The following is a 25,552-nucleotide window of genomic DNA, read 5'->3' as shown; positions in this document are numbered from 1 at the left end:
ACGACACTGAACGCTTTTGTTCCTGGTAAAGTGGATTTGTTCACAAAGGAGGCATGAGAGAAAAACAATGTTTTCCTAAGAAGTTCAATGTAAGACGGGGGGAATCATTGATGAACAAAAGGTCATGGGGGCTGAAATAGTTCTTTAACGTTTCAATGCAACAAGTAGGTGTCCTTTTTCATATCAACTTCCTGTTAACTTCCTTTTGACATCAATCAGTAAACAGCAACATCCATTGGTTGTTTGAGAGTGAGGTCAGTCAGCTGATTTGGGTATTCACTGTAGTAAAAGTTTGAAAGAGGGAGATGAAGAGATTCAGAGTCCGACTGCAACACGAGCTGAAAGCAAAGACTCACACAAAGACATGAACTCTTCTGTGGTTGTAGCCTGGGCTTCAGGTTCACTGTAAATAAGGCAATGAATTTGTCATAACTGTGTTTTCTATAATACATTTCTGACAGTTAGTAAATACCAGAATTTAACTTGTTAAACTTATAAATTCATGACAAAATATAACCAACGAGTTACTTTAATATGGGATGAACAAATTAGCTGTTTTTGTTTTACGTTTGTTGAAAATTGCATCCAAAACAAAAGTTTACGTTTTACAAACCTGTATGACAATGTCATTTATTTTTAACAGGAAAATTGAATAATTTTCATTCAAAATCGAGGATCATGATGAACTCTACACAAGTTTTGTATTTCACACTTGCTGCCTACTTTGACACTGGGGTTCTCAAGTATTTATACTTTGTTATTATTATGTCTTTGTATATTTCAATTATTTGTTCCAATCTTTTTCTGATTGCTGTTATCTGTATGAACAGAAGCTTACATGAACCTATGTACCTTTTTCTGTGCAGCCTGTTTGTAAATGAACTGTATGGTAGTACAGGGTTGTTTCCATTCCTTCTGGTTCAGATCCTCTCTGACGTTCACACTGTTTCTGCTCCACTTTGTTTCCTGCAGATTTTCTCTTTGTATTCTTATGTATTAGGAGAATTTTCCAACTTAGCCGTCATCTCTTATGACCGATATCTTGCTATCTGTTATCCTCTGCAATACAACAGATATATGACATTTAACAAGGTTGCCGTACTTATTGCTCTACCTTGGTTATACTCTTTTGTTAGCATTGTTATTTTAATATCATTGATTGCTCCTTTACAGCTGTGTGGGAACATCATTGACAAAGTTTACTGTTTGAACTATTCCATTGTGAAACTGGCCTGTTCTGAAACCACAGTGAATAACATTTATGGACTTATTGTTACTTTTCTCACAGTCTGTGTTCCCGTATCTCTGATCATTTACACTTACTTGAAGATTCTTAGAGTTTGTTTCTCTGGCTCTAAACAGACCAGACAGAAAGCTGTCAGTACCTGCACACCTCACCTCGCTTCTCTGCTCAACTTTTCTTTTGGGGTTTTCTTTGAAATATTGCAGAGCAGATTTGATATAAAAAGTGTGCACAGTATATTGAAAATTGTTTTATCATTGTACTTTCTGACATGCCAGCCGCTCTTTAGCCCTGTAATGTATGGACTGAAAATGTCCAAAATCTGCATCATATGTAAAAGTACGTTGTTACACTCTGTTGTAAAGTGTAGATCATCCAAAAGAGTTGATCAGGTTAACTAAAAAGTAATAAATAAATGGATAGCTCTGACTCCACTAGTGTCATCACTAATGATGTCTGCTGTTAATGTAGTGTATGAAATAACATAATATTACATTTACTGAGCTTTTATCCAAAGCGACTTCCAAAAAGTGCATTCATTCACTTGGATACAACCCTAAGAATAACAAAAAAAACACGTAGTTCAATATCTTCAGTGGTGCAAGTGCTTCATTTAGAATCACTATGTTTATGACGGGCTGAGGTTAATCCTGAACGGATGAGTTTTCAGTCAGTTTCTGCTGTTCTGATGACGGGAGCTCGTTCCACCAATGTGGAGCCCAGATACCAACTGCTGTGGTTTGTCGAGCGGTAGCTGGAGTGTCAAGAGTAGTAAGTAGTGGCAAATTGGCAAATTAAAAACAAAGTTGCAAAACATGAGGTATATTTCCTAAAACTAAACATAGGATAGTTAGTGAGTCTGACACTTGGAGTATTTACATTTTGTGATATTTTACCTGAACACATTGCATACCAGAGAGAAATATTAGTGGTTGTTAGTAATTTTATCACGTTTTTCGATTGTTTAAACTAAAAGAAGTAGAGTAAAGGACAACGCTGGGGTTATTTTTTTCTACCACTTGTCATCATAGCCCATGTGCAAGGCCAAACCAACCGTGTGTTGAGCGTTTCAAAAGATCTTTGGTCAGTGGGGCTTCTGGAAGCTGGGTCATGAAATCTAAGTGGGCCAGTTTTTTCAGGGTTGGTTGGCCCAGTAAGCAACAAACAGGTATCACAAGCCTGAAGAACAGCAGCTTTGTGGTCACCAAAGGAAAAACCTGGGTGTGGGAGGAGTTTAGGAGACCATGGAGAGGGACTTTTGGTAGAGGTCACTGAGGCAGTCAAAAAGCCTTGCAACGACACGGTGGTGGTCTGAGATGCCGAAGGTTCTAGCCACGAATGCTAACACATTATGTGTTACGGAGGTTCTGTCTTGGGCAACTTAATGTTGCTTGGAGTTCAGGGACAGTGCAGGACAGCAGACTAGATTACTGCAACTCCTTATTATCAGGCTGCTCTAATACATCTCTTAAATCTCTACAGACACACTCACCACTAAGAGCAGGCTTAAGACCTTCCTTTTTGATAGCGCTTATAGTTAGGGCTGGTTCAGGTTTATAGTTAGGACTGGTTCAGGTTTATAGTTAGGGCTGGTTCAGGTTTATAGTTAGGACTGGTTCAGGTTTATAGTTAGGACTGGTTCAGGTCTATAGTTAGGGCTGGTTCAGGTTTATAGTTAGGACTGGTTCAGGTTTATAGTTAGGACTGGTTCAGGTTTATAGTTAGGACTGGTTCAGGTTTATAGTTAGGACTGGTTCAGGTTTATAGTTAGGACTGGTTCAGGTTTATAGTTAGGACTGGTTCAGGTTTATAGTTAGGACTGGTTCAGGTTTATAGTTAGGACTGGTTCAGGTTTATAGTTAGGACTGGTTCAGGTTTATAGTTAGGACTGGTTCAGGTCTATAGTTAGGACTGGTTCAGATTTATAGTTAGGACTGGTTCAGGTCTATAGTTAGGACTGGTTTCTATAGTTAGGAGGTTTATAGTTAGGACTGGTTCAGGTCTATAGTTAGGACTGGTTCAGGTTTATAGTTAGGACTGGTTCAGGTTTATAGTTAGGACTGGTTCAGGTTTATAGTTAGGACTGGTTCAGGTTTATAGTTAGGACTGGTTCAGGTTTATATCTAAAACCATGCTTTGTCCATAAAGTTAATCTATTTAATCTAATAAATATCCTGGTTCAGGTTTAGACGAACTGTATGGAGCCTGGACTTTACAGGAACTTAACTCAGAGTCACTGGTTCAGACTTATAGTTATGGCAGCTGGTTCAGGTTTATAGTTAGCACATTCTGGTTCAGTTTGTTTATAGTTACCACTGGTTCAGGTCTATAGTTAGGACTGGTTCTTTCTTTCTCTCACTTGAGTAAAAATTGATCACATATTTAAGGAATTATACAGACTTCTTAGTTAGGTACGTTGTCCCGGGCCCTGGACTGGCCCATAACTGGACCCCCATGAAGTTGGGATTAATTATTGTATGTATACTTCAAAATGTGTTGGTCTATAGTTAGGACTGGTTCAGGTTTATAGTTAGGACTGGTTCAGGTTTATAGTAACACAGGCACAGGCGGCGTGTCAAACATATTAGCGCAGCACCACATGAGCAAGTTAGACAGGGGGCATTGAATAAGATAAGATAAGGATAAGATAATCCTTTATTAGTTTATAGCGGGAAATTTGCAGGCTTGGTTCAGGATAAAAATAAAAATGAAAATAAAAAATAAAAATAAAATAAAAATATTAGTTAGAAAAACACAATAACTGAAATATAATATTTACAGACTGGAAAAAAAAACTATATTAACTATTATTGCACAGTGTTTTTATTGTCATGTGTCATGTGGTCTGCTGGGAGCAGAGTTGGCTGTGCAGCCTGACAGGCTAGGAAGGAAGGACTGGTTCTGGTTTATGAAGCAGCCGGTGGCTTAGGAGCTGCACAGGTGCCAGGTGTTATAGGGGACTGTTGTTCATCAGGGATGACAGTTTATAGTCCCACCACCTTATATCAAAAATTTGAAAACCATGCTTTTTGTCACTGTAAATCCTACCCTATATCTAATCTGAATCTTAATCTAATAAATATCCATGTCCAAATCAAATGTTTCAGGCAGGCACGACTAACCCAATCAGGCTGAATTGATTTGAGAATCATTCCCAGTCAGCTGAATTACAGGAAGTTAACGCGGCTCATGGTTTAAAATAAGCCAGTGGCATGGCAACATGTGAAATTGCCATTTAGATAGAGTTGGATGTCGAATGGGTTATAAATACACGTTTTATTCTGTAACTTAGTTTCTGATTCCCTTGAAACTGCAGATGAATGGGCTCTTTGTTCCCCAAACAGTTTGAAGTTCAGCGGACATAAACGGGTTTTGACCACATGATTCCCCTTGGTCAAGTGAAAAATGGTCGATGAAATGTGCAGTTAAGCCTGATACTAGCGTGAGTTTTATTGTGGTATGATTCTGAAAGCCCTTTCTTTCCATATCCTTGAGTAAAAATTGAAATAAAAAAATATTTTAAGAATTATACAGACTTCTTATTAGAAGCGGTCTACCTCTCAGTTTTCTATGGGTTCATGGGTTTCTCAGATCACTACACACAGAATCTGGCTGCCTGACGAGAGCCTCCTTCTGGCGCTTCCATGTAAATTAATGCAAGTGGAAGGCCAGGGAGGGTTGCTTGGTACGGCCGTTTTGAGGGTCTTTGCTGCTGCTCTAACTGCCTTGGGATTTCCATGTATGCACAGGAAAGGGCACGGAGGTGTGCTCTTGAACGCTACCCCAAATATATACTACTGCATTTAGAAATAAACGTGATTCTTCTTCTTTTAGCAAAATAAACTGTCCAGTTTGTTGAATACCGATGTGATAGCTGCTCCAACCGGAGCAATCAGCTGCAGACATTTTGGTTGCTTTCGAAAATGCCTCAGCGGCGCTCCTCTTTACGGTTTGGAACCATGTTAGATAAATGGTTGTGATTGGCCCGGCACGTCTCAGGTTCCGGGACAGAGGATGTCGCATGTGTACAGATTGTAAAGCCCTCTGAGGCAAATTTGTAATTTGGGATTCTGGGCTATACAAAATAAACTGAACTGAATTGAATTGAAAAATAGGAGAGGAACTAGACGAATCTACCGGAGCAAATAATGCATAATTTGCAGATTTATCGGGTTCCAGAGTGTGACATCAAAATTCAAATGAAGACTCTTCCTGTCACCACAACCTCGTCCTGATTGGCGCCAGAAAAGATTGTTGAAAGTGATGATAATATATGTTAATCCACTGAGCATTAATGTGGATTAAAGGCCAGGCGGTGTGAAGGCTATCCAGGTGAATAGTTCACACTGTTAAAACACTTAATATTTACTACATTTTATTTTTTACTACATCCTATATTGTTATTTCTCCATATTAAGATAAGATAAGATAAGATAATCCTTTATTAGTCCAGCAGCGTGGACATTTACAGGATTTACAGCAGCATAGAGTATAGTGCAAACAAGAGACATAGTAAAAAAATAAAAAAAAGATCAAAACAAGTATTATAAATAAGCAGTAAAAACAGTAAAGAATATTAAATAAAAATAAGTAAAAAAAAATTGTAATAGTATTTCTGAAACAGCTGTTGAATGTTTGACATTTATTCTTGTTAAAGAATACAATGAATTCAGAACTTATTCTGTGTTTGTGCTCATTGCACAATTTCAAATTACTATGAAAATGTCTATATTCAACCAATAAATTATTGTCTGAGAAGGATTTAGTATTTTAGATAATTTCCTTCATATAGAAGATTAAAACATAACAATTTTAAAATAAAACAAGAAAAGACAAAAGTGGATCACCTTCCACTGGTTGCATCAATAGTTTGTGGTCCCTTGCATGGTAAATATTTTACACACACGCTAAACACACCAGTCAGCCAAAGGCAAACATTTATTGTTTTCTCTTGTTACTCAAGCTGAACAAATCTCAGATGATCTACACTTTCCAACTGAACTTAAAAGCAGACTTTTACACATGGTACGTATTTTGGACATGTTGAGTCCGTACATTACAGGGCTGAAGAGTGGTTGGGCTGTAAGGAAATACAAAGATAAAAATATTCGCAGCATGTTGGGTACATTGCTCATATCAAATCTGCTCTGTAATATTTCAAAGAAAACCCCAAAAGAAAAGTTAAGCAGAGAAGCGAGGTGAGGTGTGCAGGTACTGACAGCTTTCTGTCTGGTCTGTTTAGAGCCAGAGAAACAAACTCTAAGAATCCTCATGTAAGTGTAAAATATAACAGATACCGGAACAGAGACTGTGAGAAAAGTAGCAATTAGTTCATAGATATTATTCACTGTAGTGTCAAAGCAAGCTAGTTTTATGACAGAATAGTTGTCACAGTACACTTTATTAATGATGCTGTCACACAGCTGTAAGGAGACACTCAAGGATGTTGTAACAAAAACAGAAACAAAAGGAGGAAACCATATAACAGCAATAAGCATGGCAGCCTTATTAAATGTCATATGTGCATTATATTGTAGAGGACAACAGATAGCGAGATATCTGTCATAAGACATGATGGCTAAATTAGTAAACTCTACACTGCCATAAGTGTACACAGAGAAAATCTGCAGGAAACAAAGTGGAGCAGAAACAGTGTGAACGTCAGAGAGGATCTGAACCAGAAGGAATGGAAACAACCCTGTACTACCATACAGTTCATTTACAAACAGGCTGCACAGAAAAAGGTACATAGGTTCATGTAAGCTTCTGTTCATACAGATAACAGCAATCAGCAAAACATTGGAACAAACAATTAATAGATAAAAAAAAATAATGACCACAAAAAATAAGTATTTAAACAACCCAGTGTCAAAGTAGGCACCAAGTATGAAATAAGAAACATATGTAGAGTTAATCATGATTAATCCTTTTGGTTGAAAATACTGTTTAACTTTGCACAGGAACAACAATTTATATAATACTAATGTTGCATTTTGTTAGTTGTGTTGAACTAGTTTAAACTTTGACATGCATCGATGAGTGCAGCTAAAGCATCAACAAACAGTTTACTAACGCTCAACAAACTAGAGAGGAATCATGAGTGACAAACATCTCAAACTAACCACCACTCGGTTAAGGAGCTACAAACAAGTCATGAACCTGTGTGAGTCCCTCTTTACTGAGCTGTAACTCGGCAGTCAGTCTTTTCAGGGTTGGTTGGCCCAGGAGACTCATGTTGTGACAAATAGGAATCACAAAGCCAGAAGAACAGCAGCAGCTCAACAACTGCTGACGCTCTGACATCAACTATATACTGGCTCTTTCCCTCACACTGTCAAACCCGCCTCTGTCACACCAATTCTGAAAAAAAGCCTGGCCTAAACCCGGATATCCCCAAAAAAGCCAATCTCTGATCACCCTATTCTTTAAAAAACACTGGTTCAAATCATATCTCTCCAACCGCCAACAGTTCATTCACTTCAATAAGTTCTACTCTGACACAGACCCAGTCTGCCAAGGTGTCCCCCAAGGTTCGGTACTCGGCCCCCTCCTCTTCATCCTTTACATTCTCTGGATCCTGAATGCAAGCCAACTTTCTCAAACTCAACAGCGACAAATCTGACCCTCTCCTTCAAACGTCACGTCAATCACATAACTAAAAACGGCTTCTTTAATCTCAACACATTGCAGTCTATGCCCAAACCTTTCCTCCTAGGTACAGTAACTGAAACACTCAACTGTGAAAAATATCCACACAAAGATGATGAAACTGTGACGTGATGATACCAACTCCAACACAATCTGAACTCATAAACTTGGTCCAGACACTGCTCTCAGGAACCTATAGGTCACTAAATGGTTGAGCTATCAATTTACCATGTGCCTAGAGAGATTCAAGATAAGACTTTGGGTCAATCCCTCAAACCAGGATCAGTCTCCTAGCGAGCATGTGATTACGTTTGTTTCTTCAACTGTACAATACATGTGCGAATAAATTATTATTATTATTATTAAATGTGTCGCAAAATGCCAGGCAATGTGTATCACATTACATTACATTGCATTACAGTCATTTAGCAGACGCTTTTATCCAAAGCGACTTACAGGAAGTGTATTCAACATAGGTATTCAAGAGAACTACCAGTCACCAGAAGTCATAAGTGCATCTCCTTTCTTAAACAAGCATCTTAAAGCATAAACCAGAGCAAAAGTATAGTGCAGAGGCAAATTACTACGAAAACAATGAGTGCAACAGACTAATACGAATACAATAAGTGCTACAAACTACTACGAATAGGATAAGTGCAGTAAACGAATACGAATTCAATAAGTGCAGCGAACCGATACGAATACAGTAAGTGCAACAACTAATACGAATGCAATAAGTGAGGAAGGCTCAGGGTAGTACTTCTTGAAGAGGTGAGTTTTCAGCCTGCGCCTAAAGATGGGCAGTGACTCTGCTGTCCTGACGTCAGTGGGGAGTTCATTCCACCACTGACCTCTGAGCGACGGGGCAACCAATCGCCCCGAGGCAGCAGAGCGAAGTGGTCGGGCGGGGGTGTAGGGCTTGACCAAGGCCTGGAGATAGGAAGGAGCTGTTCCTTTCACTGCCCTGTAGGCTAGCACCAGAGTCTGTAACTGGATGCTCCTACAGGGAGCCAGTGTAGAGAACGGAGAAGGGAAGTTGTGTGAGAGAACTTGGGGCGATTGAACACCAGACGTGCTGCAGCTTTCTGGACAAGCTCCAGGGGTCTGATGGCCGACGCCGGGGCTCAAGTAGTGAGTTGCAGTAGTCCAGGCGGGAGATGACCAGAGCCTGGATGAGCACCTGCGCCGTCTCGTCAGTGAGGAAGGGGAGAATCCTCCTGATGTTGTAGAGGAGGAATCTGCAGGAGCGTGTGACCGATGCAATGTTTGCTGAGAACGACAGTTGGTCGTCCAGGGTCACACCCAGATTCCTCACAGTCCGAGTTGGCGTCACCACGGCATCATCAATGGTGATGGACAGGTCTCGGTGCAGGCAACCCTTCCCCGGGAGGAACAGTAGCTCGGTTTTGTCCAGGTTGAGCTTCAGGTGGTGTGTCGCCATCCACTTCGAGATGTCAGCCAAGCACGCAGCAATGCGTGCCTCCACTTGGGTGTCACCGGGAGGAAATGACAAGACCAGCTGGGTGTCATCGGCATAACAATGGTGAGATAAGTCATGCGAGCGAATAACAGAACCCAGAGATGTTGTGTAGAGCGAGAAGAGAAGGGGGCCCAGAACTGAACCTTGTGGAACCCCCGTAGTCAGCATGCGTGGTTCCGACACGGCCCCCCTCCATGTCACCTGGTAGGATCGGCCTGTCAGGTAGGATGCAAACAGGGAGAGTGCAGAGCCTGAGACGCCCATCCCCTCGAGGGTGGAGAGGAGGATCTGGTGGTTCACCGTGTCAAACGCCGCTGACAGGTCCAGGAGAATCAGGACAGAGGAGAGAGAGTTCGCTCTCGCAGCATGAAGCAACTCTGTCACCGCAAGGAGGGCCGTCTCTGACGAGTGACCCACCTTGAACCCGGACTGGTGGGGGTCCAAGAGGTTGTTCTGGTGGAGGTAGGAAGACAGTTGTTTAGAGACAGCGCGTTCAAGTGTTTTGGATAGAAAGGGTAGAAGAGAAACCGGTCTGAAGTTCTTGACATCAGAGGGGTCAAGTGATGGTTTTTTCAGAAGTCTTGAAAGCCGAGGGAAAGCATCCCGAGATGAGAGATGTGTTGATGAGGTGGGTGAGGAAAGGAAGGAGTTCAGTGGCAATAGACTGAAGAGGGGAGGGGATCGGGTCAAGGGAGCACGTGGTGGGGCGGTTAGATGTAACAAGGTCGAGGACCTCGTTAGGGGAGAGGGGAGCAAAATAGGGTAAGATGGGGTGTGGAGAGGGAAGGGGGAGCTGAGGGGGAAGAGCTGGAGAGGGTAGAGAGGGAGAGGGTGGACAGGGAGAGGGGGCTGAGAGAAGGAGGATCTGATATCGTTTACCTTCTTCTCAAAGAAGTTGGCGAAATCATCAGGGAGAAGGGAGGAAGTAGGAGGAGGGGGTGGGGGTTGGAGGAGTGAAGAGAAAGTTTCAAAGAGTTTTTTAGGATTGGAAGCAGAGGTTAGGATTTTAGAGCGGAAAAAAGCCGCTTTAGCAGTAGCTAGAGAGGAGGAAAAAGTGGAAAGGAGAGATTGGAAGTTAAGAAGGTCCTCCGGGAGTTTGCCTGTTCTCCATTTACGCTCAGCCGCTCTTAGGCTCCGTCTATCAGTACGCACTGAGTCCCACAGCCACGGGTCAGGAGGAGTTGGCCGTGCAGGCCTGGAGGTGAAGGGACAGAGGTTGTCCAAAGAGGAGGAAAGGGTGGAGAGGAGAAGATCAGTAGCTGTATCGGGGGATAGGAGAGAGAAGGATTCAGGGTCAGGGAGGGCAGAGGTAACGGAAGAGGAAAGATCAGCGGGGGAGAGGGAGCGGAGGTGACTACGGGTAGAAACCATGTGGGTAGGTGGAGGAAGTAAGGGGGAGAGGAGAGGGAGAGGGAGTAGGACATGAAGTAGTGGTCCGAGAGCTGGAGGGGAGTGACAGAGAGGTTAGCAGTAGAACAGTGTCTAGTGAAGATAAGATCCAGCTGGTTGCCGGCCTTGTGGGTAGGAGGAGAGGAAGAGCGATAGAGGTCAAAGGAGGAGAGGAAGGAAAGCAGTGGTTCTAACTTATCGGTCTGGATGTTGAAGTCGCCGAGCATGATGAGCGCGGAGCCATCGTCATGGAAGTGCGAGACTAGTGTGTCAAGCTCCTCCAGGGCCTGGTGGGCGGTACACAACAGCAATGGTGAGCTTGACTGGATAAGTGACAGTAACAGTATGAAATTCAAACGAGGAAGGGGAGAACTGTGGAACAGAGACAAGAGAGTATTTCCATTTTGGGGAAATTAGCAGGCCAGTGCCACCACCTCGCCTCGCAGCTCTGGGAGTGTGAGAGAAGGAGTACACATCTGACAGAGCTGCGGGTGTGGTGGTGTTTTCTGGTGTGATCCAGGTCTCAGTTAGAGCAAGAAAGTTGAGGGAGAGCAAGGATGCGTAGCCTGAGATGAACTCAGCTTTCGGCACTGCCGACTGGCAGTTCCAAAGCCCCCCCGACACCACTTGCTCACCATGGGCTGAGAGAGTGGGATAGATGAGATTAGTGGGGTCACGGCACCTGGGAGTGACCCACTGTCTACGTGACCACCGGACAGAGGAACAGACAGAAATAGGATGCAGACACATGGTAGTCAATATAAACAAATTACTGACCCGTACAAGTACACGCTCGAGAAGTCTTTGCTTGAAGAAGTCTGGCTTGAAGAAGTCGCCCTGTTGCCTTTGTTCGCCCTAGCCTTCGTTTGCCAGACGCTTGACTCATCTCATGTAACAAATACTGTGTCCTTCGTCTGATGCACCGGATTTCTCTACCATGATCATCGGTATCTTGTCCAATTTAAAACCAGATCATTTCCTGCTGCCCGAGACAGTGGTCTCCTCCTGAAAGTTGCAGCATCATAAGAAACCCCAATGGCTATATCATTATCAGATCACTGGGTACCAGTGCTGGTAGATATCTTAACATGACTGAGGCTTCCCCACCTGTCACTGATCATGCCAATCCTTCTCAACATGTTAAACAAGACGAGGGTGATACCTTAATTAATAATCTATCTTCAGTCTGATCTCTGCCTCTAAACGGTTCTGGTAAACCATCAAAACACTCAGGAAGGAAAGAATGGGCTAAGCTCAGACTGTTTTCAAATTGTCCTGAAATACCAACATTTTTCACTCTTTTCCTGTCATAAAGACTTTTTACTTTCTTGAATTTAGTCCAAAGGATACAATGGTGGAATGTTATTGTTAAGACCTCTCAGGTAAATTTGTAGCTTTGGATTTTGGGCTAAGAAAATAAAACTGACATTACCTGACCTTTTACAATGTAATGAATCTGAAACTTACTCACTCTTCAAAGCCCTAGTAGTTAATAATAATCTGATAAAGGTTGGCAGTGTGGTAACATTTAAAGAGCAAAGGTCTAAAATCTCAAAAAGTGAAAATACTCACCAAGGTTTTAGGATTTGGATGGTGTACCTTTGCTTCATATAGAAGATGAATATGAATTTGAATATGAATATCAGCTTTATTGATCATGAACATAGATACATATATACATGACATTTCTCTTCTGCATTTAACCCATCCCTGAGGAGCAGTGCGCTGCTAAGAAGATTAAACATAACAATTTGAAAACAATATAATTGTTGACATAAGTCAGCCAAAGGCAAACATTTATTGTTTTCTCTTGTTACTTAAAATGAATAAATCCTTCAGATGATCTAGACTTCTTAACTGAACTTAAAAGCAGACTTTTACACACAGTAGGTATTTTGGACATGTTGAGGCCGTACATTACAGGCATGAAGGGCAGTTGGAATGTAATAAAATACAATGATAAAATATTCACAACATATTGGGTTCACTGTTAGAAATAAACCTGCTCCATATTTATTCACAAATAGACGGTTAATTTGAAATTCTAATGTTATGACTCTTGTACATTCTCTGTATCACTTAAACTGCCCAAAAAACACTTTTGGAGTTTGCTCTAACTTGTTTGCATCTAGCTCTTCTTCCTATGGAAGTTGAATACACTTATTGTAAGTCACATTAGACAAAAACAACACACAGTAGATCATGTCTGTCCGATTAAGTGAACAATATAAAAAGTGATAAGATATAAATGTAGTGCATAACTTATTTTGGAGATCAAAATCAACATCAACCCATCATGCACAAATCTTTAATTGTCTTACTTTCCACACACACACATTAAAGTAGAGACGTCATTGGTGTTGATACTGGTGTGTCAGAGAAGTCATTTATCATTGCTTTTTCATGTATGTAAAACTAAATTCAGCAGACCTGTTAGATTACCTACATTTCACCACACAATAGACGTTTACACATGGTGCGGATTTTGGACATTTTCAGCCCGTATAGTACTGGGGTAAAGAGAGGCTGGCATGTTAGAAAGTATAAGGATAATAAAATGCTCAACATATTGGGTACATTGCTCATATCAAATCTGCTCTGCAATATTTGAAAAAACCCACCAAAAGAAAAGTTGAGCAGAGAAGCAAGGTGAGGTGTGCAGGTACTGATAGCTTTATGTCTGGTCTGTTTAGAGCCAGAGAAACAAACTCTAAGAATCTTCAAGTAAGTGTAAATAATTAAAATGAGAGGAACGATGATTGAGATGACAGTGTAAAGGAGCCCATAAATGTTATTGACTCGAGTGTCAGAACAGGCCAGTTTAACAATGGAGTAGTTTCCACAGTAAATTTTGTCAATGATGTTCCCGCACAGCTGTAGAGGTGCACTCAATGAAATCAAGACAATAATAGCAAGAAATGGGAATAACCACGTTAGAGCAATAAGTACGGCAACCTTGGTAAATGTCATACGAGTATTATATTGTAGAGGATAACAGATAACGAGATATCTGTCATAAGACATGATGGCTAAGTTTAAAAATTCTACACACACATACGAATACACAGAGAAAATCTGCAGGAAACAAAGTGGAGCAGAAACAGTGTGAACGTCAGAGAGGATCTGAACCAGAAGGAATGGAAACAACCCTGTACTACCATACAGTTCATTTACAAACAGGCTGCACAGAAAAAGGTACATAGGTTCATGTAAGCTTCTGTTCATACAGATAACAGCAATCAGCAAAACATTGGAACAAACAATTAAAATATACAAAGACATAATAATAACAAAGTAGAAATATTTGAGAACCCCAGTGTCAAAGTAGGCACTCAATATGAAATATGAAACCTGCGTAGCGTTTACCATGATCCACCTAGCTCATCTAACAATCAACACTTTACAAGATGAACTATGTTACAGTTTGTTGAAGATTTCTAAATGTTAGTTAAATCTTTAATGCTTAATTTGCTGAGGACTGTGTCCAGATAAAGCATTATCCAATCAAAAAAATGTATTAATGATTAAGAAAACAAATTTGAAACATTCCTCAAGTTAAGACATGACACAGCACAGATTATGACATTGTGTTAACATTCACTTGCTTTAGTCAGACTGTGAATCCCTCCTCACTGAGCTGAAACCTCTGCCTCTCTTAACCTTTTCATGTGGGGAGACGCCCACAGCAGCAGACTGACTTCATTATCAAAGGACCTTCTGCTTAAGACAGATTTCTAATTAATGCCACAAAAAAAGCTAATTTTAGTTTTGCACAAAGTCTAAAGATAGCTCACTGAAAACAAATATAAATACAATGGAGTGGATTCCTTTTTCATTGCAGTCTTATGTAGATGTCATTATTAGATAATACACATAATAGCAAACCATAAAGTCCCCAAATACAGAGAGTTTGTTAAATGCCCGACCCAAGAAGAGACTTTACATCACAGATGACCAACTTCAAGTCTAAGGCTGATTTCACACCAAATCAGGGTTGTGGCGTTTAGATTAATGGTCTGTTAAACATCTTCAGACTGCAGGATGAAGAACATCTTTGTTCCCTCATGACAGGGTTGTACCGCTCTGGATCGCCGTAAGTAGTTTTACTGACGCTTTGAAAGACAATGGGACAGTCCTGTCACCATCACTATGACACCATCCCTGTGACCCCATCCAACAGCTCCAGTCCTCCAGCTGCTCCTCCCCCACCTCTGCAGGGGCCTGTTCCTCTCCACAACCCAGATGCCTCCTCCTACCCCACCAAAAGTTGACCGTCTCCATCCTGAAGATGGATGTTAACAGGCTGTTCAAAGGAAAGAACCCCTGTAAAGCAGCCAGTCCAGACATCTTTAAGGTCTCACTGGAGACATGCCAAGTACCAGAATACTTCAAGACCTCCATCATCATGCCTGTCCCCAAAACCAGGAATCATAGGACTTAACAACTAGAGACTCGTCATCCTGACCTCTGTGGTTACAAACTCTTTTGAGCACTTTTTCCTTCCCAACCTAAAAACCATCACTGACAAAACACTTTTAGCTCATCACTCTAAAGAGAGTGGAGATGTTTGTGGATTTCCGGAAAAAAGCAGCTCTATAATATCACCCTGTGTGACTGTGGTATATTTTCAGGTCTTGCACAATACAGCGAAGGCCACACGTGTCTTTGTTTTAGATAAGAAGCAGATATGCAGGATACCAGGGTCCAAAGGGCAAATGTGTAGAATGACGGAGCCCCATACATGGTCTGGACTTCAGCCCAAATGTGAATAACATGTACCCTATATAAGGAGGTGTGAGAGCCCGAAAGGTAGGACTCTCACATTCGACTCGAGACCTCCGGGCGCTCTAGACGTCCGTCATGACATGTGTTGCTTGTTTGTAATAAACTTTATTATACCAGCAAGAACAGTGTCCGCGAAGCATCCTTTCTCATCACTTCAACAGCACGGTCGCATGAAAGATACGACATGACTCACCAGTCAACAGTGAGGAGTCCTTCCGCTTCCTGGGCACTATCATCGCCAAGGACCTCAAGTGGGAGCTGAACATCAGCTCCCTCCTCCAAAGACAACAGCAGAGGATGTACTTTCTAGGGCATCTGAGGAAGTTCAACCTGCCAAAGTCAATGATGGTGAACTTCTACACTGCTGTTATAGAGTCCATCTTCAACTCCTCCACCACCGTCTGGTCGGCTGCTGCCAATGCCAAGGAGCGTATAATTTGAGAGGGTGATTGGCTGCAACCTCAGGTGCCTGTATGCCTTTAGGATTAGGATTGTGGCCGACCCCTCCTACACTCGACATAAACTTACTGAGTAACTTCAAACCTCATGCCCACTGCAGTTTGCCTCATCAGCAAGGCCCTGAACCTACTGACAAGGGCTAGCCTCAGGACTTTAAGTCTCCGGCCTGCCACCCATACTGCTAGCCTTTGGACCACAGGACTGCTTAGGCGGGAGCGAGCATCGGCCTTGTGATATAAGAGACTGAACGTGGTTGAATAACCGGCATCGTGTTGATAGAATGCTGGAATATAAATAATATTTAGGACAACATAACTATGTTTAATGTTCTATATTTTATTTGGACCATTTGCTCCATGAAGGACTGGCACCAACCACAAGACATAGTCAACACACAAGTGACACATTTTGTGATCCATGCCGCGTGGCTAAGTTACCGCTAGCTGGCCAACCTTAGCATAGATTACGGTTGGCCTGTTGTTGTCCTCCCCTGCCTTTCATCGCACTTGGCTGGTAGAAAGCAATCATTTGTTATCCAATTTTGCTTTGTACCATTACGTTATTTTTGTTGGACTAAATTAACACTGCTTGTCATAATACATAAGTTAGTAACGTGGATCACGTTAGATGGTGAAGAAATTTGGCAAGCTAGCAAACAAAGATATCAACTCAGTATTTTGCTGGCAGCCGATTTAAATGGTTAATAGACCTGTATAGAGCTTTTCCAGTCGTCTGACCACCAAAGCAATTTAACACTGCATGTCATCATTTACCTATTCACACCCTTTCATACACTGATGGGAGGGGCTACCATGCAAGGTGTCACCTGCCCATCAGGAGTTTAACTTACATTCATACCTATTCATACACCGCTGGCACAGCCTTGGGGAGCAACTTGATGTTAAGTGTCTTGCCCAAGGACAAATTGACATGGACTAGCAGAGCCGAGGATTGAACCGTCGTTCCTCTGATTGAAGGAGGACCCTGCTCTACCACAGAGCCACAGTTGCCCCACAGTTGCAAGCAGGCTAGCGTTAGCTGACATTAAACAGCTAAAATCACAATATCACAATATATGTACAAATGGTTGCCGGTTCTGCCTCTTCTCTGTAATTGTGTTCCTGCCCCGCTTTACGGCCATCCGGTGCCTTCTAATGTGCCATGCAGCTCCGACCTGCGATGTACCAATGTGCTTAAGAATTATTCCAGCTATATTGAGAAAAAGAGACATTATAAGAAAAGACTAGCAGATATTTTAATATCGCAAAGATGCCATCATTACCCCTGCTGCTACAAAGGGAAAGAGAAAGAGATGGAGAAGAGGATAACAGAGAAAGTGAAGCAACTGCCCCAGACTGAGAGATGGAAGAATGCGATCCAAACAAACTACTATCATCCAACAAGATCCAGGATGCAGAGACAGAGGAACAGCCACCACTTCATACAGCTTAACCTCCCCTATGCCCATCTGAACCGTCAGGTGAAAACAATTACATTTACAGATGTAAATGAGTTTGATGTTTTTAGGCCAAATAAATTTGAGTCAAATAATAAAATAATCTTAGAAAAAAATATAATAATAAAACAGATCAATAAGCGTGGACCTAAAATCTAAATTAAATTTAAATTATTCTGTGTTTATGAAATAATAGGTCCCTGTACACCATGACAAGAACTCTGTATAAAACCTGTGATTAAGATTGGAGTGATTAATATCACGTCGGTGTGGTGGCTAGCACTGTCGCCACACAGCAAGAGGGCCCAGGTTCAATTCCTGGGCTAGATGGGCCTTCTGCGAGTTTGCATGTTCAGGCTGTGTCAGCGTGGGTTCTCTTCCTCCACAGTTCAAAGATATGCAGTTTATGTTGATTGATTACTCTAAATTGCTTGGAGGTCTAAATATGAGCCAGAATGGTTGTCTGTCTATATATATCAGCCCTGTGATGGTCTGGCGACCTGTCCAGAGTGAACCCTGCTTTCGCCCAATGACAGCTGGGATCGGCTCCAGCCTTACTACCTACCAAAGAAATTCTCGCATGTTATCACGATAGCTTCATATATTCCCCCCTCTGCTAACAAACCTCTTGTACAAAGGCAGCCAGCTGTGACTCGCACAGTGAAAAGATGGTCCGGTGAGGCTGATGAGGCTCTGAAGGACTGTTTTGACTCGAATGTGTGGGAACTTTTCAGTGATGCCCATGGGGAGGACATCAGCAGTCTCACTCATTGTATCACAGACTATATTAACTTCTGTGTGGAGAACACCGTACCCACCAGGACTGTACGGTGTTTCTCCAACAGCAAACCCTGGATCACTCCTGAAATAAAGGCCCTCCTCAAGGAGAAGAGGGTTTTTAGATCAGGAAACAAGGAGGAGCTGAAGACTGTGCAGAGGGAGCTGAGGAGGAAGATCAGGGAAGGGAAAAACAACTAAGGGATGAAAATGGAGGATCAGCTGCAGCATAAAAATATAAACGGGGTCTGGAAGGGCCTCAAGGCAAATGTCTGGCCCAAGGGGCCCAACCAACAGCCTGTGGCGGACCAAAAGTGGGTGAATGATCTGAACTTATTCTTTAACAGAATTGATCAGTCATCCACCCCTCCCCCCATCCAGTCCTCCATGCTGCTGCAACCCCCGTCGTCTGCCCCCCCTGTAGATTCCCCCCCTCCTCCTTTCCCACAACACTTGGCTCCCCTCCACCCTCCTCATACACTGCATCCTATGACCAGCACCCAACCCCCCTCCAATGACCTACAGCACACAGCACCCACCCCCAACTTTTCCCTCACAACTAACCAGGTGAGAAAACAATTTAAGAAAATCAAGGGGAGAAAACCCACGGGTCCAGACGGAATCAGCTCAAGGCTCCTCAAGTCCTGCATGGATCGGCTGTGCGGGATAGTGGAGCACGTCTTCAACCTGAGCCTAAAGCTGGGGAGAGAAAACATCCTGCGTGTTACCAGTCCCAAGGACCCCGAGACCCAAGGACTTCAGCAGCTTCAGGCCGGTGGGGTTAACATCCCACCTTATGAAAGGTCCTTGTGCATCTCCGCCCCCTGGGGAGCTCATCTTTGGACCCTCTTCAGTTCGCCTACCAACCTGGCATCGGGGTGGATGACGCTGTTGTCTACCTGCTACAAAGATGCCTTTCTCACCTGGAAAAGGCTGGAAGCACTGTGAGAGTCATGTTCTTCGACTTCTCCAGTGCCTTCAACACCATCCAGCCTTTGCTTCTGAGGGACAAGCTGGAACAGACCTGGGTGGACCACCACCTCACTGCATGGATCCTGGACTACCTCACCAACCGTCCACAGTATGTGCGGATACAGGAGTGTGAGTTCGACTTGGTGTCCTGCAGCACGGGGGCCCCACAAGGAACCGTTCTCGCTCCATTCCTCTTCTCCATCTACACCTCAGACTTCAAACACAACTCTGCTACCTGCCACCTGCAAAAGTTCTCTGATGACTCTGCAATCGTCGGCCTCATCTCCGCCAGTGATGACAGGGAATACAGGGAACTGAACCAGGACTTCATAGGATGGTGCCAGCGGAACTGCCTCCAGATCAACTCTGGTAAAACCAAAGAGCTGGTGGTGGACTTCCGCCGGGGTAAACACTCTCCTCCGGAACCAGTGAACATCCAGGGAATGGACATTGAGATTGTGAGATGTACCTGGGTGTTCACTTGAGCAATAAACTGGACTGGACTGTATTTGCTGAGGGGACTGAGGTCTTTTGGAGTGTAGGGAGGACTCCTGAGGACCTTTTTCGTCTCTGTGGTGGCATCAGCCATCTTCTATGGAGTGGTCTGCTGGGGCAGCAGCATCTCGACAGCCGACAGGAAGAGACTTAACAAACTGGTCAAGAAGGCCAGCAGTGTGCTGGGGTGTCCACTGGATACGGTGGAGGTGGTGGGAGACAGGAGGATGATGGCCAAGCTGTCATCCCTGATGGACAACACCTCCCCCCCATGCAGGACACTCTGGCAGCTCTGTACAGCTCCTTCAGCCACCGGCTGCTTCACCCCCGGTGGTGAAGGAGAGGTACCGCAGGTCCTTCCTTCCTGCTGCTGTCAGGCTGCACAACCAGCTCTGCTCCCAGCAGACCACATGACACTAAAAAACAACTATATAAATCTGTGCAATATAAAAATATGTGCAATCCACTGTGCAATATAACAATGAATCTGTCTGTTTATATAATATTTTAGTTATTCTGGATTTTTTATGTTGTTTTAATTATTTATTATTCTTTACTGTGTTCTTACTTATTTACTTATTCATAATACCTGTTATTGATCGTGTTTTTTTACTCATGTCTCTTGTTTATACTATACTCTCTGCTGCTATAATCGTGCAAATTATCTTATCTAATCTTATCTTATTTTATACAATTTTTCTTATCTTATCATATCTTACCTTATGTGTATTAAAAATCATCTCATGTAACAAATACTGTGCCCTTCCAAAGATGCACCGGATTTCTCTACCATGATCATCGGTATCTTGTCCAATTTAAAACCAGATCATTTCCTGCTGCCCGAGACAGTGGTCTCCTCCTGAAAGTTGCAGCATCATAAGAAACCCCAATGGCTATATCATTATCAGATCACTGGGTACCAGTGCTGGTAGATATCTTAACATGACTGAGGCTTCCCCACCTGTCACTGATCATGCCAATCCTTCTCAACATGTTAAACAAGACGAGGGTGATACCTTAATTAATAATCTATCTTCAGTCTGATCTCTGCCTCTAAACGGTTCTGGTAAACCATCAAAACACTCAGGAAGGAAAGAATGGGCTAAGCTCAGACTGTTTTCAAATTGTCCTGAAATACCAACATTTTTCACTCTTTTCCTGTCATAAAGACTTTTTACTTTCTTGAATTTAGTCCAAAGGATACAATGGTGGAATGTTATTGTTAAGACCTCTCAGGTAAATTTGTAGCTTTGGATTTTGGGCTAAGAAAATAAAACTGACATTACCTGACCTTTTACAATGTAATGAATCTGAAACTTACTCACTCTTCAAAGCCCTAGTAGTTAATAATAATCTGATAAAGGTTGGCAGTGTGGTAACATTTAAAGAGCAAAGGTCTAAAATCTCAAAAAGTGAAAATACTCACCAAGGTTTTAGGATTTGGATGGTGTACCTTTGCTTCATATAGAAGATGAATATGAATTTGAATATGAATATCAGCTTTATTGATCATGAACATAGATACACATATACATGACATTTCTCTTCTGCATTTAACCCATCCCTGAGGAGCAGTGCGCTGCTAAGAAGATTAAACATAACAATTTGAAAACAATATAATTGTTGACATAAGTCAGCCAAAGGCAAACATTTATTGTTTTCTCTTGTTACTTAAAATGAATAAATCCTTCAGATGATCTACACTTCTTAACTGAACTTAAAAGCAGACTTTTACACACAGTAGGTATTTTGGACATGTTGAGGCCGTACATTACAGGCATGAAGGGCAGTTGGAATGTAATAAAATACAATGATAAAATATTCACAACATATTGGGTTCACTGTTAGAAATAAACCTGCTCCATATTTATTCACAAATAGATGGTTAATTTGAAATTCTAATGTTATGACTCTTGTACATTCTCTGTATCACTTAAACTGCCCAAAAAACACTTTTGGAGTTTGCTCTAACTTGTTTGCATCTAGCTCTTCTTCCTATGGAAGTTGAATACACTTATTGTAAGTCACATTAGACAAAAACAACACACAGTAGATCATGTCTGTCCGATTAAGTGAACAATATAACACACACACATTAAAGTAGAGACGTCATTGGTGTTGATACTGGTGTGTCAGAGAAGTCATTTATCATTGCTTTTTCATGTATGTAAAACTAAATTCAGCAGACCTGTTAGATTACCTACATTTCACCACACAATAGACGTTTACACATGGTGCGGATTTTGGACATTTTCAGCCCGTATAGTACTGGGGTAAAGAGAGGCTGGCATGTTAGAAAGTAGGATAATAAAAAGCTCAAAATATTGGGTACATTGCTCATATCAAATCTGCTCTGCAATATTTGAAAAAAAATAGCAAAAGAAAAGTTGAGCAGAGAAGCAAGGTGAGGTGTGCAGGTACTGATAGCTTTATGTCTGGTCTGTTTAGAGCCAGAGAAACAAACTCTAAGAATCTTCAAGTAAGTGTAAATAATTAAAATGAGAGGAACGATGATTGAGATGACAGTGTAAAGGAGCCCATAAATGTTATTGACTCGAGTGTCAGAACAGGCCAGTTTAACAATGGAGTAGTTTCCACAGCAAATTTTGTCAATGATGTTCCCACACAGCTGTAGAGGTGCACTCAATGAAATCAAGACAATAATAGCAAGAAATGGGAATAACCACGTTAGAGCAATAAGTACGGCAACCTTGGTAAATGTCATACGAGTATTATATTGTAGAGGATAACAGATAGCGAGATATCTGTCATAAGACATGATGGCTAAGTTTAAAAATTCTACACACACATACGAACACACAGAGAAAATCTGCAGGAAACAAAGTGGAGCAGAAACAGTGTGAACGTCAGAGAGGATCTGAACCAGAAGGAATGGAAACACCCCTGTACTACCACACAGTTCATTTACAAACAGGCTGCACAGAAAAAGGTACATAGGTTCATGTAAGCTTCTGTTCATACAGATAACAGCAATCAGCAAAACATTGGAACAAACAATTAAAATATACAAAGACATAATAATAACAAAGTAGAAATATTTGAGAACCCCAGTGTCAAAGTAGGCACTCAATATGAAATATGAAACCTGCGTAGCGTTTACCATGATCCACCTAGCTCATCTAACAATCAACACTTTACAAGATGAACTATGTTACAGTTTGTTGAAGATTTCTAAATGTTAGTTAAATCTTTAACGCTTAATTTGCTGAGGACTGTGTCCAGATAAAGCATTATCCAATCAAAAAAATGTATTAATGATTAAGAAAACAAATTTGAAACATTCCTCAAGTTAAGACATGACACAGCACAGATTATGACATTGTGTTAACATTCACTTGCTTTAGTCAGACTGTGAATCCCTCCTCACTGAGCTGAAACCTCTGCCTCTCTTAACCTTTTCATGTGGGGAGACGCCCACAGCAGCAGACTGACTTCATTATCAAAGGACCTTCTGCTTAAGACAGATTTCTAATTAATGCCACAAAAAAAGCTAATTTTAGTTTTGCACAAAGTCTAAAGATAGCTCACTGAAAACAAATATAAATACAATGGAGTGGATTCCTTTTTCATTGCAGTCTTATGTAGATGTCATTATTAGATAATACACATAATAGCAAACCATAAAGTCCCCAAATACAGAGAGTTTGTTAAATGCCCGACCCAAGAAGAGACTTTACATCACAGATGACCAACTTCAAGTCTAAGGCTGATTTCACACCAAATCAGGGTTGTGGCGTTTAGATTAATGGTCTGTTAAACATCTTCAGACTGCAGGATGAAGAACATCTTTGTTCCCTCATGACAGGGTTGTACCGCTCTGGATCGCCGTAAGTAGTTTTACTGACGCTTTGAAAGACAATGGGACAGTCCTGTCACCATCACTATGACACCATCCCTGTGACCCCATCCAACAGCTCCAGTCCTCCAGCTGCTCCTCCCCCACCTCTGCAGGGGCCTGTTCCTCTCCACAACCCAGATGCCTCCTCCTACCCCACCAAAAAGTTGACCGTCTCCATCCTGAAGATGGATGTTAACAGGCTGTTCAAAGGAAAGAACCCCTGTAAAGCAGCCAGTCCAGACATCTTTAAGGTCTCACTGGAGACATGCCAAGTACCAGAATACTTCAAGACCTCCATCATCATGCCTGTCCCCAAAACCAGGAATCATAGGACTTAACAACTAGAGACTCGTCATCCTGACCTCTGTGGTTACAAACTCTTTTGAGCACTTTTTCCTTCCCAACCTAAAAACCATCACTGACAAAACACTTTTAGCTCATCACTCTAAAGAGAGTGGAGATGTTTGTGGATTTCCGGAAAAAAGCAGCTCTATAATATCACCCTGTGTGACTGTGGTATATTTTCAGGTCTTGCACAATACAGCGAAGGCCACACGTGTCTTTGTTTTAGATAAGAAGCAGATATGCAGGATACCAGGGTCCAAAGGGCAAATGTGTAGAATGACGGAGCCCCATACATGGTCTGGACTTCAGCCCAAATGTGAATAACATGTACCCTATATAAGGAGGTGTGAGAGCCCGAAAGGTAGGACTCTCACATTCGACTCGAGACCTCCGGGCGCTCTAGACGTCCGTCATGACATGTGTTGCTTGTTTGTAATAAACTTTATTATACCAGCAAGAACAGTGTCCGCGAAGCATCCTTTCTCATCACTTCAACAGCACGGTCGCATGAAAGATACGACATGACTCACCAGTCAACAGTGAGGAGTCCTTCCGCTTCCTGGGCACTATCATCGCCAAGGACCTCAAGTGGGAGCTGAACATCAGCTCCCTCCTCCAAAGACAACAGCAGAGGATGTACTTTCTAGGGCATCTGAGGAAGTTCAACCTGCCAAAGTCAATGATGGTGAACTTCTACACTGCTGTTATAGAGTCCATCTTCAACTCCTCCACCACCGTCTGGTCGGCTGCTGCCAACGCCAAGGAGCGTATAATTTGCTCTGCTGAGAGGGTGATTGGCTGCAACCTCAGGTGCCTGTATGCCTTTAGGATTAGGATTGTGGCCGACCCCTCCTACACTCGACATAAACTTACTGAGTAACTTCAAACCTCATGCCCACTGCAGTTTGCCTCATCAGCAAGGCCCTGAACCTACTGACAAGGGCTAGCCTCAGGACTTTAAGTCTCCGGCCTGCCACCCATACCGCTAGCCTTTGGACCACAGGACTGCTTAGGCGGGACAGCATCGGCCTTGTGATACAAGAGACTGAACGTGGTTGAATAACCGGCATCGTGTTGATAGAATGCTGGAATATAAATAATATTTAGGACAACATAACTATGTGTAATGTTCTATATTTTATTTGGACCATTTGCTCCATGAAGGACTGGCACCAACCACAAGACATAGTCAACACACAAGTGACACATTTTGTGATCCATGCCGCGTGGCTAAGTTACCGCTAGCTGGCCAACCTTAGCATAGATTACGGTTGGCCTGTTGTTGTCCTCCCCTGCCTTTCATCGCACTTGGCTGGTAGAAAGCAATCATTTGTTATCCAATTTTGCTTTGTACCGTTACGTTATTTTTGTTGGACTAAATTAACACTGCTTGTCATAATACATAAGTTAGTAACGTGGATCACGTTAGATGGTGAAGAAAATTTGGCAAGCTAGCAAACAAAGATATCAACTCAGTATTTTGCTGGCAGCCGATTTAAATGGTTAATAGACCTGTATAGAGCTTTTCCAGTCGTCTGACCACCAAAGCAATTTAACACTGCATGTCATCATTTACCTATTCACACCCTTTCATACACTGATGGGAGGGGCTACCATGCAAGGTGTCACCTGCCCATCAGGAGT

The 25,552-nt window shown here is 42.2% G+C and overlaps 3 protein-coding genes across 3 annotated transcripts; 1 reads left to right on the top strand and 2 right to left on the bottom strand.

The window, feature by feature from the left end:
• Positions 1–678: 678 nt before the first annotated feature.
• LOC129089117 (olfactory receptor 11A1-like) lies at positions 679–9,086 on the top strand (the record flags this gene model as incomplete). The annotated part of the gene is made up of 2 exons (XM_054596482.1): positions 679–1,563; positions 9,072–9,086. Coding segments are annotated over exons 1-2 (900 nt in total), but the record flags the coding sequence as incomplete, so codon positions are not given.
• A 4,116-nt stretch (positions 9,087–13,202) lies between these two features.
• On the bottom strand, positions 13,203–14,129 carry LOC129089095 (olfactory receptor 11A1-like). Its single transcript, XM_054596444.1, has one exon. The coding sequence runs from the start codon at positions 14,127–14,129 to the stop codon at positions 13,203–13,205; it is 927 nt and encodes a 308-aa protein (XP_054452419.1).
• A 7,775-nt stretch (positions 14,130–21,904) lies between these two features.
• LOC129089110 (olfactory receptor 11A1-like) lies at positions 21,905–22,828 on the bottom strand. Its single transcript, XM_054596469.1, has one exon. It carries the CDS (start codon positions 22,826–22,828, stop codon positions 21,905–21,907), a length of 924 nt encoding a protein of 307 aa, XP_054452444.1.
• Positions 22,829–25,552: the final 2,724 nt, after the last annotated feature.

The sequence above is a fragment of the Anoplopoma fimbria genome, chromosome 1 (assembly GCF_027596085.1).
Source record: "Anoplopoma fimbria isolate UVic2021 breed Golden Eagle Sablefish chromosome 1, Afim_UVic_2022, whole genome shotgun sequence".
In the NCBI taxonomy this organism is placed as follows: domain Eukaryota; kingdom Metazoa; phylum Chordata; class Actinopteri; order Perciformes; family Anoplopomatidae; genus Anoplopoma; species Anoplopoma fimbria.
The sequence above is the reverse complement of the archived record's forward strand: the minus strand, read 5'-3'. Positions and strand labels throughout refer to the sequence as shown.

Excerpts from the sequence above, each read along its gene's own strand:
- LOC129089095 (XM_054596444.1), bottom strand. The coding sequence starts at position 14,129 with ATGGTAAACGCTACGCAGGTTTCATATTTCATATTGAGTGCCTACTTT.
- LOC129089110 (XM_054596469.1), bottom strand. The coding sequence starts at position 22,828 with ATGGTAAACGCTACGCAGGTTTCATATTTCATATTGAGTGCCTACTTT.